The 13128-nt window shown below is 44.3% G+C and overlaps 1 protein-coding gene across 1 annotated transcript in view; it reads left to right on the top strand.

The window, feature by feature from the left end:
* Positions 1-213: 213 nt before the first annotated feature.
* F13A1 (coagulation factor XIII A chain) overlaps positions 214-13128 on the top strand; it is a 65093-nt gene continuing 52178 nt past the window's right edge. Inside the window, exons 1-3 of the mRNA XM_074899625.1 lie at positions 214-325; positions 1248-1399; positions 7139-7327. Coding sequence (XP_074755726.1) covers positions 1249-1399; positions 7139-7327 — 340 coding nt within the window. The 5' untranslated portion in view covers positions 214-325; position 1248. The remainder of the gene's footprint in view (positions 326-1247; positions 1400-7138; positions 7328-13128) is intronic.

The following is a 13128-nucleotide window of genomic DNA, read 5'->3' as shown; positions in this document are numbered from 1 at the left end:
CATCTCACTAAGAACTGGAACTTCAGTGCCCAGGCTGTTTCCTTAACCCAAGCGGCCTGAAATACTTCTGGTGAGCAGGGTTGGGGTAAGACAGGCAGGGAGAGGGAGGGAGTTAGCAAAGACGTGCCAGCAGCAGCGGCAGATCCTTGGAGGTGGTGTGGGGAGGGCTTGGCAATCCCTTCAGCACTGTCCTATTGCAACAGAAGGGAGGAGGCTATACAGAGGTTACTTAAAACCCCCCAACTTTTTTCAGGCTTCTATTGAACTTCAGCAATTCTGAAAGGGAGAAGAAAAAAAAAAAAAAAAAAGGCTATCTGAAAAGAAGGTACCATTGCTAACTAAAAAACTTCCTTTAAGTGCTTACTGCTATTAAATACTTGCTACATTTTGAATTGCTGTTTTCAGGAGCTTTGGGAAGAAGTTGTGTTCTCAGCCATGAATATTTTCTTAGAAGTATGGCATGACTTTTTCATTGCTACATGCTTACACTGAAATAGATGTGAAAGCAGTTTTGACTAGCTCAAAGAGAAGTCTCTGATCAGCCTACATCTGAGATTTCCCTTAAGAACGTTAGTGGGAGAGAAATAAGAGGATAAGTGCTTTTTTCTTTTTTATTTTCCTCTTCTACCCCCATCTCTCCCCCCCACCCCCCTTCTTTTTCAAAAGTGAATTGTCTGCGTAGAGGAGTTAGCCTTTTAGATATTGGGTGTTTGTGCATAGGGACAAAAATACAATTCTCCAGTAATCATCCACAGACTGTTGTAGGCTGTAGTATTTGGAATGATTGCAGTATAACTTAGAATGTCATTTTTGTTAGAGGGAGGTAGCGTGTGATGCACTTTCTGGAAATATAATTTGCTATTTTGGATTCAATAATGTTGTTTTGGAGGGTGGGAGAGTTGAATGATTTTCTTGTTCTTTTACCTGAAACTCCCTAATGTTTTTAATGTCCTGCTTCTCCTGGGCAAATGCTTCTATGTTAGCTTCCCTCTTCTTCTCCCATCCCCTTCTTCTCTTATTTATGTGTTTTGACAAACACAAAATGCCTTCCAATCCTTAGAGAGCTGTACTCCATCATTAGACTGATGTTTTCTGCCTCTCAGTTTTTATTTATGTGGATCTGAAAACGTGTAGCTCACTGACACCCCACACTGGTTTTGGTTCTTCCCATCTTACACGTGCCATGCTGGCTCTTGTTTGATTTTTCCTTGTACTCTTCCATGGTATTAAAAACATTTTTAATACAGGATGTCTGAAACAATGAGCATCAATGAGGAGAAGAAGAGACCTCCTCTGAATGGGAGAAGAGCCCTCCCTTCAAACAACTCCAATGATGAAGAAAATGAGGTCCCAGAGATGGAGGCTTTTGGATTGCTACCTAGAGGATTTAATCCAAAAGGTACAGTGTACAATTAAGTCATGAGTTTATTTTTACATCTTCAATACTCAGCTCTGCTCAGGTCTGTGAATTAAAACCAAATCACTTTTTTTCCTTATGTGTTTTGATCTCAGATAGCTCTTATTGCTGCTCATGAAAAAAACTTGCTAAAAACACCAATGTACATGGAAAGGTTACTGCAGGTTATGGGTGGGCAAAGTGAGGAGTGGAGAAGCTGAGTGACCAGTTTTCAGCTTGAACTATGGGAGTGGTTAAAAAAAGGCAAGAATGGGTTTTCCCAGTTAGATCACAATCACCGAGTCACTTTAGGACCTGCTGTCTTCAGGTATGGCTGTGGCAGCACTGGGGTGAATGGTTCAGGAGGAGCCTCCCCTCTTGATGGCCCTTCTGGTTTGTACAGCCTTAAACTGACTGTGAAACTACTGCAAAATGCAGTCTGGCAGGGAAAACTTTTGGTAGATGTTCAGCTCACTCGTAAAAATGAATGTGAAACTAAAAGGAATCCCCATATTTTTAATTATTGTCCTGTGAAAAGTGTTTCAATTGTGTAACTGGGAAGACAAAACAATATTGTGGTAGGGGATGGGCAAAACAAACCATATGCTCAGTGCCAAATTTTTGGAGTGAACCTGAAAAAAATAGGTAAGATTTGGTTTAAAGGAAATCAGAATTGGCTTCTGAATGAGTCACCAACCAAATGACGTTAATTTTTTGGCCTATTTGAAATGAAGAGCGGAACTTGTTGAATGTGACAACTCAGGGTAGCCAGACGCAATAATACTTAACGCTCATATGGAACTTTTCATCCAAGCATTAATTACTGCATTTTACACAGAGGGAAACAGGCAAAAAGGTTTTAAGCAACAAGTTCAAATTTTTATTGCAAAGCATTACTTCTATAATCCTAACCATGTGCCTTAATTTCTTTAAAAAGAATTTATTTTAAAAAATGCCTGAACAAACCAACTGGCATGTTAAGACTGTAGTAACTTTGGTTGAACCTTTTCAAACAACCCTGTAGCTCTGGGGCAAGTAAATGTGCTTAAATTGTCAAATGTAATGCAATACAGGTCCTGACTAGACATCATTTCAAACCCAGTATGCTCACAGAAGCTGGTGATGTGTAAGAGTGTGGGATACCTTAGAAGGAATGCAGCCTGTAGCTAAAGCCCACCAGTAGCAGGAGAAAGATTCCTATTGCTTTTTGATGTGCTTCACATCGTGCTCTGAATGAAGTGCAGTGCTGGTGGGCGGGAGCCTCTTGCTTTTCAGAAATGCAATGGGAACAGGAATGTCAGGTTAAGTGAGTTGAGGCAGGAACCCAACATGTGCTTAAGGTGATGCTGCTGGTGAGAAAAAGAGCCCTTGTCCAAAGCAAGAGTTTGTATGGCCATAGGATAAACCTGGCTATGGGACTGGTACGGCCAAAAAATAAAATTGTGCATAACAGCAGAACTCCTTTTGTACAGCTGGATCAGCTCTGCTGTGCAGTTCATCTCTGCAGTGCTTGTAGCAACAATGTGCAAGGGGTGAACTGAAGGGAAGGGACTGCAGCAGCATTCCTGTTTCAGTGCACATCAGCTGTGATCTAGGTCTGTGATACCAGCTGATGTAAGCGTGGTCCCTGGACACACGGTTTTGAGGCAGGATGCTTAAGTCACCTGTCAGACCGTGTTAAAGGTTTAGAACCCAATGGAGCTCAGACTGGGGTTTGCATTCAGGGGCTGAGCCTGCCCAGAGCTCTCACAGTGTTGTGCTTGGGGCATAAAGTGAGTGGCTGCAGGCAGAGCGGGAGCAGCGGAGTATGATGGGCCTCTAGCAGCTGTGAGCAAATCCTTGCAGAGGACTGCTTGTGCCACCTCCTTCCCCTTCTCTTGCACACCTCTACACTTCTGGGTTGTCCAAATTTTGTGTAGTTGTTCCCATGTTTCATTGCAATAACACACCGAAAAAAGCATGCAAATGCTTTTACCCCTGCTGTTACAACTGAGGTGTTTTGTAGACTTTGGGTTAGGATTGGATGCCTGCTATAGACATCTCCATGTCCGTGCCTTCAGCCGTGTCCGATCAGTGGGGGTGAGGGCACAGCCTGTCCAGAGAAGCAGTGGGTGTCACTTCCAGGGTGATCTGTACCCTTCTCTCAGCTCCACTGGCTGCAGCAACCAGCTGCCAACTGGACATAAATAGGAGCCTGCATACCAGGCTCACATCATTTAGATGCCTAATTTTAACTGAGTCCTGCCCTTGATCTGTGCAGTGTAGGTGTCTACAGCTGAGCTAGTCACCCTCATTTCCCTTGACAGCCAACGAAGAGAAACAGGCATTTTTAGGGTGTGATTCATTTGACCTATTTTAGCTGCTACTCTAGGATGAGGTAGAACCCTGTGCTCGACTAGCTCTCTGCTGACACCCACTTCTATTCCGCTGAATCACAGCCGGAGCGAGCGGCAGGGGCTGCCAGGGATGGCTGCTCCCCAGCCCGGTCAGTGGGCTGCCTGCTGCCAGAGCCCGGCTTGCTTGCGGGAGGGAGATGCTCGGTGAGGAGGACGCGCAGCCCCCGAGTGCTTCTTCAGCAAGAAGCCCGTGTCTCCATGAACACGCCTGTGCCATGTCCTCCCCCTGGTTCTTCCTAGCCAGCTCATCTCACTGCAATGTGCTACGAGTGGGCCTGGTGCTTACAGCCGCTCGGTGGGAGGACGCAGCCCCGCGGCCCCACAGTCTGCAAGCTCCCCACGCGCCCTCCTTTGCAAAGTTTGGTGACTCGCCAGGGAATCGTGCTTCCCCTATTAGCAGAGTGATAGGCACCTCCCTTGGAAACTCACTATTCGGTTTGTAATCCAGAGCCCTTTTCTCTCTGGTCCTTTTAGAAAGCCTGATGTTTGAAGGCTATTCTTGTTATTCAAAAAACAGCTCCAGCTTGTGCTCATTTATTTCCATGCAAGCTTAACATTGCAAAAGTTTTAAGAAAACCTCAGGCTGCTGCCTCTCGTGAAGCAAACCTGCTTGCTGTAGACAGTAGACCAGGCTAGGGGCAAACCATCAAATGGATCTGACTTCAAAGGAGGCCTGATGGCCACCTGTCCCTCACGAACAGATGAGCAGTGATGTGCACATCACCTAGAGCCTGCCTTTTGATTGCACCCTGGTGATGGTGTTAGTATATCCCATTACCCTGATCATCTTCTGTCCTCCATAATTACCATTACTGTAATTAACACAGGCTTGGTCACAGGTTGTTTTCATCTGGCAATCTCAATTTTACCACTAAGAGTGAAAGTGAAATGTTTTCTGCAGATGTGTACGGCTGCATTTTGACAGGAACCATGTAAAGTCCTGAGATAAAATTAAGCAAATGTTGAACTGACAGCCCAGGGTGGCTTACCTTTGCAGTTCCTTGAAAGGGGCTAACATGCGAAGGAAGGGCAGGGTCACTGTTGACTTTTATTTCAGAACATGAGATGGAAACACAACAAACCTTCAACTCCATTTTTATGCCTCCTTGGAAGGAAGGAGAAGCTGAGCCAGTTACTGATAGCTTCACCCCACACAGAGCCCCAAGACATGCAGCTTTTAGATGCAATGCTTTCAGTCTGGGACAGGTTGGGAGAGAGAATGGGAGAGACTCGCCCCTGCCCCCGCTTTACCTCCCTCCTCTAGGAAATTCCGGCCTCACATAATTTAACTGTGAGCTTTGTCAGCGTTGTGAGTGAGCATTGGTAAGTTTTGCAGAGAGGGAGGCAAAGACATGCCCCGCTTCACAGAGGTGCAATGAGAATGATTTCTGAGCAAAACACATTTAATGTTTCACACATAAACCATCTCTGTAACTTCAGCCAGTGCTAACGCCAGTGAGGATCTATAGAAGTTACTCCAGAAGCCTGGCGAATTGAGCAGAGAATAAAAGTGACATTGCCATGGGACTTCAAGCCTGCCTCAGGATTGAACAGGGTATTTCAGCCTTTCTGCAGATTAGGGCTAGCAGGAGGCCAACAGTTTTGTGTCCAGCTGTCCAGGGTTTTTCCTTTAAAGGATCCTGCTGGGCCCTGGAGCAGTTTCCTTCTGGTTCCCGAAGGGCAGGGCTGTGCAGGTGATGGTGACAATGCACGAGCAGGGCCTGCTCCTGCTGCCCTTATGTCTCCCTCTCGCCTTAGCTGTCACCCAGAGCACAGGCTGGGTGGCTTGGCTGGGGCAGAAGGACCACGCTGTCCTCCAGGAGTTGGTGCTTGCAGTGCTCTGCTGATGTCTTGAATGCATCCCTGCAGAAGAACAGGGGTAATCACACGATGCTGTAGCCTGGAGGCTACACACCCGAGAGGGAGCTGCTGTGCTGCTTGTCCAGAGCAGGCCACTATGCAGTGTCCCCCCGCCTTCAAGGAAAAGCAGTGTGCAAAGCTCTTGTCTGAGCTTTTGCGACACGGCCCACGTTCAGCCCTCAATGACTTGAATATTCGACTCGTTCGCTGAGCACATTATTCCTGCTCACTGTGTACTCAGTAGCAGGCCAAATTAGCCACCATCACGAGTACACACAGCTCCACCAGCTGCTGTAAATGTGCACCTCTTTTTGCCAGGCATGAGTTTGGCTCTGTCATTGTCAGTATAAAATGCAGAAATTAGCTAGTTTCTAACTGTCAGCACCTGGAAGGACAAGCTGACAGCTGCAAATCAAGCTTTACTCTTCTGTCTCTCTCCTAGTGGTAAGCAGTAATGGTCCTCCTGGCAGAGGTTTCTTGCTTATCTGCCCAAGCATGTAGGTGAAAGAATGATGTCCAGTTCATTTTTCATGTGGTTGCTCATTGTGTGAGAAGACTCCTGTTGTGAAGATCCCTGGTATGGTGCAGTCAGTCACATAGTTCATGGTGACTACAAGTGCCTTTGGCTATCCCAGTGCCACTGGCCATTAGCTGAGCAGACTAACTTTTAGCAGTGGTAGGCTATAACCCTTTATACAGCCCTAATTTGAAGGGAGTGAAGCTTTGCCCATGCATGTTATAGATACCTACTGCTGTTTGCCTGTAACTCTATGTTGTAATTATATACTGTAATGTTATATTTAGTTTTCATACGAAGACACTAATAGCAGTGGAGGTGTACTGAGAAGCTGAGTCTAGACACATGCAGTACACCAAAATCTTATTTAATACAGACAACCTAAGCTCTCAGCTGAATGCAGGATCATTAACTGCCTCTCAGGCTCTCCAGCACTCTATAGTAGTAGCGCTTTGCAAACGTTAATGTATTTAAGCATCACAAAACCCCTGTGAATTTGTATTTTACAAATGGAGGGCTGCAGGAAGGGAGATGTGAAGCCACAGCTGTCAAAGGCCCACAGGTTGCACTGGTAAACTAGTGACAGCAAGGCGCAGACTTGCAGAAAGCTGATGGCTAAAGGAAAGACAGAGCCCAACTCTCCTTGGGGACATTCAGCTTTCCACCCATAGCAAACCTGCTCTTTCTGCAATTGTTTTTGCCATTCAATAGAAACCTTGCAGCCTCTGTGAAAATGGCAGGTGGACAGAGAAGTGTCAGTCCATAAGTCCCCACTCAGCCTAAAGGATGTAAGCCCCAAACAAATCCAAGATGTAAGCCCCAAACAAATCCAGCATGCTCCATTGCATGGTGCTTCTCGACGAGACAACGCTGGGGAAGGGGAGAACATGGCCTCTAATGATGTTGATATCAATATTGATATTCCAACATACTGACTCCTTCACTCTCTTCATTTATGCGTGTCTGCAGATTACCTGCGTGTTGTGGAAATTCATATGTTCAAGGAGCCCCACGAGATCAACAAGCAGCAGCACCACACTGACAAGTACTACAGCCCCAAGTTGATAGTGCGTCGGGGACAGCCTTTCCAAATCCAGATTGACTTCAGCCGCCCCTACAATCCAGAGACAGACCAAGTCTGGTTGGAGTATTTGATAGGTAAGTGCCTGACAAAGGCTGTGTTGTACCAGCAAAGTAAGGTTGAAGAGTCTCTCATAAACAGTTATGCAGCAGTACTTAATGGCTGGGTCTTTTCCTGTTATGATTGATAAACCATAAAAACAGGCTTAACCATAGACAAAGAAGTGCTTTTCTAAACAGGGTCTGAATCCTTACTTGGGAAAGTCGCAGAAATGCTTGTGAGAGAAGAAGGAGCCATATTTGGGGATTTCTGTTTAGCAAGAAGTTATACTTCGTTGAGTGTTCAGAGTTATCTCTGGTTAATGCTGTATGGCAGTGCTGAAAGGTAAGTGGAATGGGCAACAGTTTTATCAGTGTTTAGGAAATGCAGGGAGGAGGAGTCTACTGTTTGAGGTGGGAGAGATGACTCTGTATGAACTGGGATACCAAAATGTTGAGTACACAAGGGGGAAAAATTACCCAGGGTGGAAGAATAGGAGGGCCTGCAACTTCGCAGTCTGCATTTACAGCCAACTTGGAGTTGTTCAGAAATTGTAGCTTTGAGCCAGGGACTTACTCAGGGCCACATCAGAGGCTTTCTTGATTTACTGCAAAAAGAGCAAGAAAGCATTTTTCCTCTCACTGACAAGAATCTTAATCAGAAACCCAGGTCCTAATGTACCTGTTAGCTCATTGAAGGTATGAGATTAGTGAAGGGCATGACCTTGCTAGAGGTGGGGAAGAGCAAGCGACAGAGTGGGGCTTCCTGCTGTGCTCCAAAGATGGCCCCACTGAACACTGCTCCCTGCATCACAGCTCTGGGAAAGCCCCAGCTTCATCTAGAGTGATATGGGAGTTTCTGTGTTAAGACATCAACGTTCCCCTTATAAACTCTTTAAAGTAGGTTTAAATTGATGTTTTAATTTACTTTCCTGAGAGATGCAGTTCCAAAATTTGTAGCATTGATTTTTTTCCACTGTTGAATTATGATGATGTAGACATTTATTAGATTTGTTGCCTTTTAAAGCTAGATGGGTGTTTATCTCTTAAACATATGTGCAGTGAAAAGGTTACTGTCTGCACATTTTTTTTCATGGGTCTCTTCTTTCTAATTTAAATTAGGGTTGGGAGGCATGTTATGACAGTCCAGTGAATGATTGGCTGAACAGCCACAAGTGCCTTTAAAAATTTAATATGCATAAATATCATTAGTTCTTTTGGGATTTAATTAAATTCAAGACTGTTCCCTTAATCTTTATATGTTTAAAACAAACAGCTGTAGTAAGAAGAAGTGGAAAATGGAACATTTGTTTTTTATTGCATTGTGTGCAGTTTGCATTTGTTTTAATCAACTATTCTATACTGGAAGAAGAAAGTTAACACTTCTTTTGACATTGCACAGTCCATTTAAAAGAACATATTCACTTATTTTCCTGTTGCTCTTTCCTAACACATCTGTCCATAGTTTGTACCTTGAATCTCTAAGCATGGATAAAAATCCCCTCATCCTCAGCCATGGTAGGAATGGGGTTAGATGCAGCGCAAGCCAGGGAAGACTTTGCAACAAACTCAGCTCTGAATGATTACTTTGGAGTCAGCCCTGAGTCTGTGGTTGGCTTCTGCTCCCTGTTACTGTCCTTTCTGTGAAATGGGAACAGTAAAGCTGATGTCCCATGTTTGGTGGCTGGCAATCAGCTGAAGAAAGTGCTGCATATACAGGATAACATACAATGCTATTGCCCTCCACTGCTTTTTAAGTGTCTGCTTCTGTGAGCACCACTACCCTCTTGCTACAAGGAATTTAGCTCACAGAGATTGAACTGGGAGAAGAGATGTTCAAGCTTCTCTTCTAGGAACTGGTTAATACTCAGTGCTCCATAAATGTTCTCCTTATGCACATGTGGTGAAAACACAGTACTTTGTTCTCAGAGGCTAGCAACGGAAAGCAAAACAAAAACAGTCCACAAAGGAGAAAGAAATTATTCAGAGATGATCTGCTTGACTCTTGCTACTTATCCTTTTAGTGGCAAGTCCAATGTTTAATGCCCTGAAGGGGAAAAAGAGGAGATTTCCTGTACTTGGGAAAGGGCACTGAGTGCTCAAGGTTTCAGTGCTGTGCCCTCAAACCTTCTGCCATGGGGAGACATGGCCATTTTCATCTAGGATTTTTCTGTTCGTTTGCCTGAAGAGTGGGCATTCACCTTTCTAATGCCAGCTGCCTGAAAACCAGAGCCAAGTCCAAAATCTGTTGCCTAGGCTGGCTCTGTGAGCAGAGGAGGGAGGCAGGCACCTCCAGGTGGCAGTTTAGCCCTGCTGTCTTAAAACAGGATGAATTCTGGATTTTTTTTCTTCCTCCATTGACTCTCTCCCACAGACCAGGCTCTGACTTTAAGATCACCCAAGGCAGGGGAGGCGAATCCTACCCTTCAGTACTGTCAGGCAGAAGCTACGCCTAGGGACTGGCTCAGACGACAGCCATACAGCAGAGCCAGCTTGAGCTCAGAGAAGCTTTTTTACATTGAAATAAGGGGTATACCTCCTAGGAAAATGCTGAGTTTGAGAGATTGAAGTGATGGAAACACAGAAATATTGGGAAGTGGTTGTGAAATGACCTTTCCAAGGAGCTATCTGTGTGCCTGAGCAGTAGATTTCAAATGGTACAGCGGAACTGTAGAATAGCCCGAGGCTGGAGGGGCCTCCGGAGGTCTCATGTCCAAGCCCTTGCTCAAAGCAGGTCCAGCTTGCTCCAGCTGCTCAGGGGCTTGCCCTAGGAACAGGTTTTAAGTATTTCCAGGCGTGGGGAGGGTACCCCAAGCAATGTGTAAAAGGCTATCCACTAGCTGTAGAATCTCTTGTGTGTTTCAAGGTGCTATTCTCATAAGGTCCAAAGATACTTTTGGTAGTGACAACTGGCCTTGGCTCCCAGGGAATTCAGCTGGAGCTGAGAAAACTCAATGTCTCTTTTTGCAGGGCTGTGCCTGCAGTGAGGGCTGTTTATACAACAGCACTGTACAGAAACTATTAGTGCCCAGCACTGGAAATTTCCCAGCACTGATGTTAATCCATCACAGAATTTTATCCATTAAAGACTAATTTTGCTCCTGAAAAATGTGACAATGGTAATGACTTGATCCTCTGTGTGCTTATAACTATGCTGTTTCCTTTATTCCGTAAAATTTAGTTTTACTTCTCTTTTTTTCCTCCTATTTTTGCTTCTTTTGCATCATTAAAAAGATGATTAACGAAGCAAGTACTCTGCTCAATCCTTCTAACTGATAATGAATCAAGGCTACCTGGGACAAATGCATCTTGCGTCATGTGAAACTAGGTCTGAAACACTCACAGAACAATCTTTAGTAACAATTCTTCTTAATCCACAGTTCATTTGAACACCGTTCACACAGAATCTAGACTTCATGGGTTAAATTGTGTAAACAGATATACGTAAATATACAAATAATTCACCCCAATCTCTTGAAAGTCACTTTTGCTGATATTCTTCTGCAATGGTTCCTTATGACTTAAAGTCCTTTTTGCTTTAACAGACTGTTTACCATAGAGTCATCATCAGTGAAACCGGCTGAAGTGCTAACGTGAATTATTCAGTTTTGCACATAATGATTCATTAAATTAGGTCCATACTTGTCTGCCCAAGTATGGAAAGCAATGAATGTGCCAAAAAATCCACATGGAAAAATACCCACTTATAAAAAGTAATGGGATGTTATTCCACTTCTTTTGCTGGACTGCAGCTCTGCCTCGGTACATGTGGTTTGAGAACTGCTCCATCACCACATATTTCCTTCCTTGCAGCCCACTTCCTGGCTTTAATGAGAGGAAAGGTGAGCATCACCCTTTGGGAAATACTCATTTTATTGGTCTGGGATTGAGATGAAAGAGCCACAAGAGAAGTGTAGATGCTGTGCTTGCATCCAGTTCCTCCTGAAAAATTTCAGTTTTCTTGGAGCCCCAGGGAGTCCAGAGGAGCCAATGACTCCTTCACCCATCTTGATCTCTCCTGACTACTGCCTTCATGGTGACGGGGATACTTTGTGCTGCTCTTGGCTTTCCGAAGTGTGGGGCTCAGCCTGGCTGAGCACGGCTCCTGCACCTGGGGCAGCCAGTTCGGCATGAGTGTTGCAAAGTTTCCAGTCACTGCTGCACTGGCAGTGATTTCTTTGAAAAAATAGATGTGTGATTAGATGGGCTTATATGGCCTTCAATCTTGCTTTTAGGAGTAGTTTCCTGTACGTGGCTGTAAATCCTAGAGTGGTTGATGAGTTTATATGGTGCATCCTTACTCTAATGATATATTTCCCCACATCCTCATAAATTGTTGTCTATTTGTATTTTCCTTAAATGGCTTCATAAATCTATATATATTGGTCTAGCCCTAAATATTATTATGAACATTTTATTCATTGGCATACTTCTGGAATGACCATAAATCCCAGTCCTCTACACTACTATCACATTTCCACACGTGTGCATGCGTGGACACCCACACACCTGCCCATATGCACTCTGCAGGCTTCTATAAATCATTGGCTTTTGGGCTGAGATGAGAGCAGAGACTTACAGCTCCTTTTTCTTCCAAGACCTGCTTCAGAGGAATAGTTATAAACACACGAATGCAGCTAAGAACATAAAGATGTTAGAGCTGATCCCTTGTGGCTCGTTTAGATGACACCAAATTCCCACTTATAGTCAGAGGGGCATCTGAGTACAACTAAATAATCAGGGGGCCCGATTCAGGACATCCATGCCAGAATCAATGGAGCTCTTCATACTGTTCTACAGTGTCCACAGCCTTTCCTTGATTTCACAGCACTACTGGGACATAGGTTATTCCAGGAGGGTTGAGGTTTTGTTTGTTTTGTCAGGCAGTAAATCTTAGTGGGAAGTATTTGTACCCCTCTGCTGTCACCTGTCCTCCTCAGCAGCTCTGGGACAGGGCAGGTGGTAGCTAATGGAGTGGCTGGAACATGAAGTGTCCCCCCAGCACCTCAGATAAGATCTTGAGCTGAGTTCTGCTGGAAAATTTGCTTATTGGAAAAAGTTGGATCATGATATTTTTAGTTGCTCTTGTATAATGCCAAGAAGGTTCCTAACTCTGGTGCTGGGGGCAAACTCTGTTGGTGTTGATATGTAACACAATACTGAGAGTTTATTAAATCACTATATCCCTGTTTAATGAAGAACTACAAAAATTGAACGTAAAATACAGAAACTGCTGATGGTCTAAACACGGAGTCCCATTTTGGGGGAGAAAGAATAATTTATTAGCAGTGGAACACATTTTCTAGAGATTGATTCCAGACAGACAAGAGACCTGTTTTCCAGCTCTTAGAAACAACAAACCTCTCTACTTTCTGAACAAGGCATTGGGGCATTTTTTTCCACCCCTCCAGAATTCCCAGCCAGACCCAGAGGAGCAGAGAAGAGGGAGTCCCTCGAGGTGCTCAGTGAATGCAGTATTTCATACAAAGGAATCTTTATCTTTATTACGCTCTCTTTTTGCACTGCTGCAGCAGCGTCAAATGGCACATAAAATATAGCTGTATTTTTAATGGTTTTAATAGCTAAGGTGCGTGACTCCAATGTGTGCTTTACAACTGTAAAGTACTAGAAACATTCACTGCTGGGACAGAGTGGTCAGATGTTAAGGATTCCTATTATTTCAAGATATTTGGGTTTTCCTACATATCCAAGTTTGTGTGCAGCACTTCTGAAAGCAATAGAATTTGAGGGTGGGAGGAACCCAGATGTGATATTAAAGTGGTGGTTTAAAGACACTGCTGGCTTTTACAAAAATCTGTGTTTCCTTCTTGTTTCTTTTG

The sequence above is a fragment of the Athene noctua genome, chromosome 2 (genome assembly GCF_965140245.1).
Source record: "Athene noctua chromosome 2, bAthNoc1.hap1.1, whole genome shotgun sequence".
Classification (NCBI taxonomy): Eukaryota; Metazoa; Chordata; class Aves; order Strigiformes; family Strigidae; genus Athene; species Athene noctua.
Note: the sequence above shows the minus strand (reverse complement) of the source record. Positions and strands in the feature narration are given on the sequence as shown.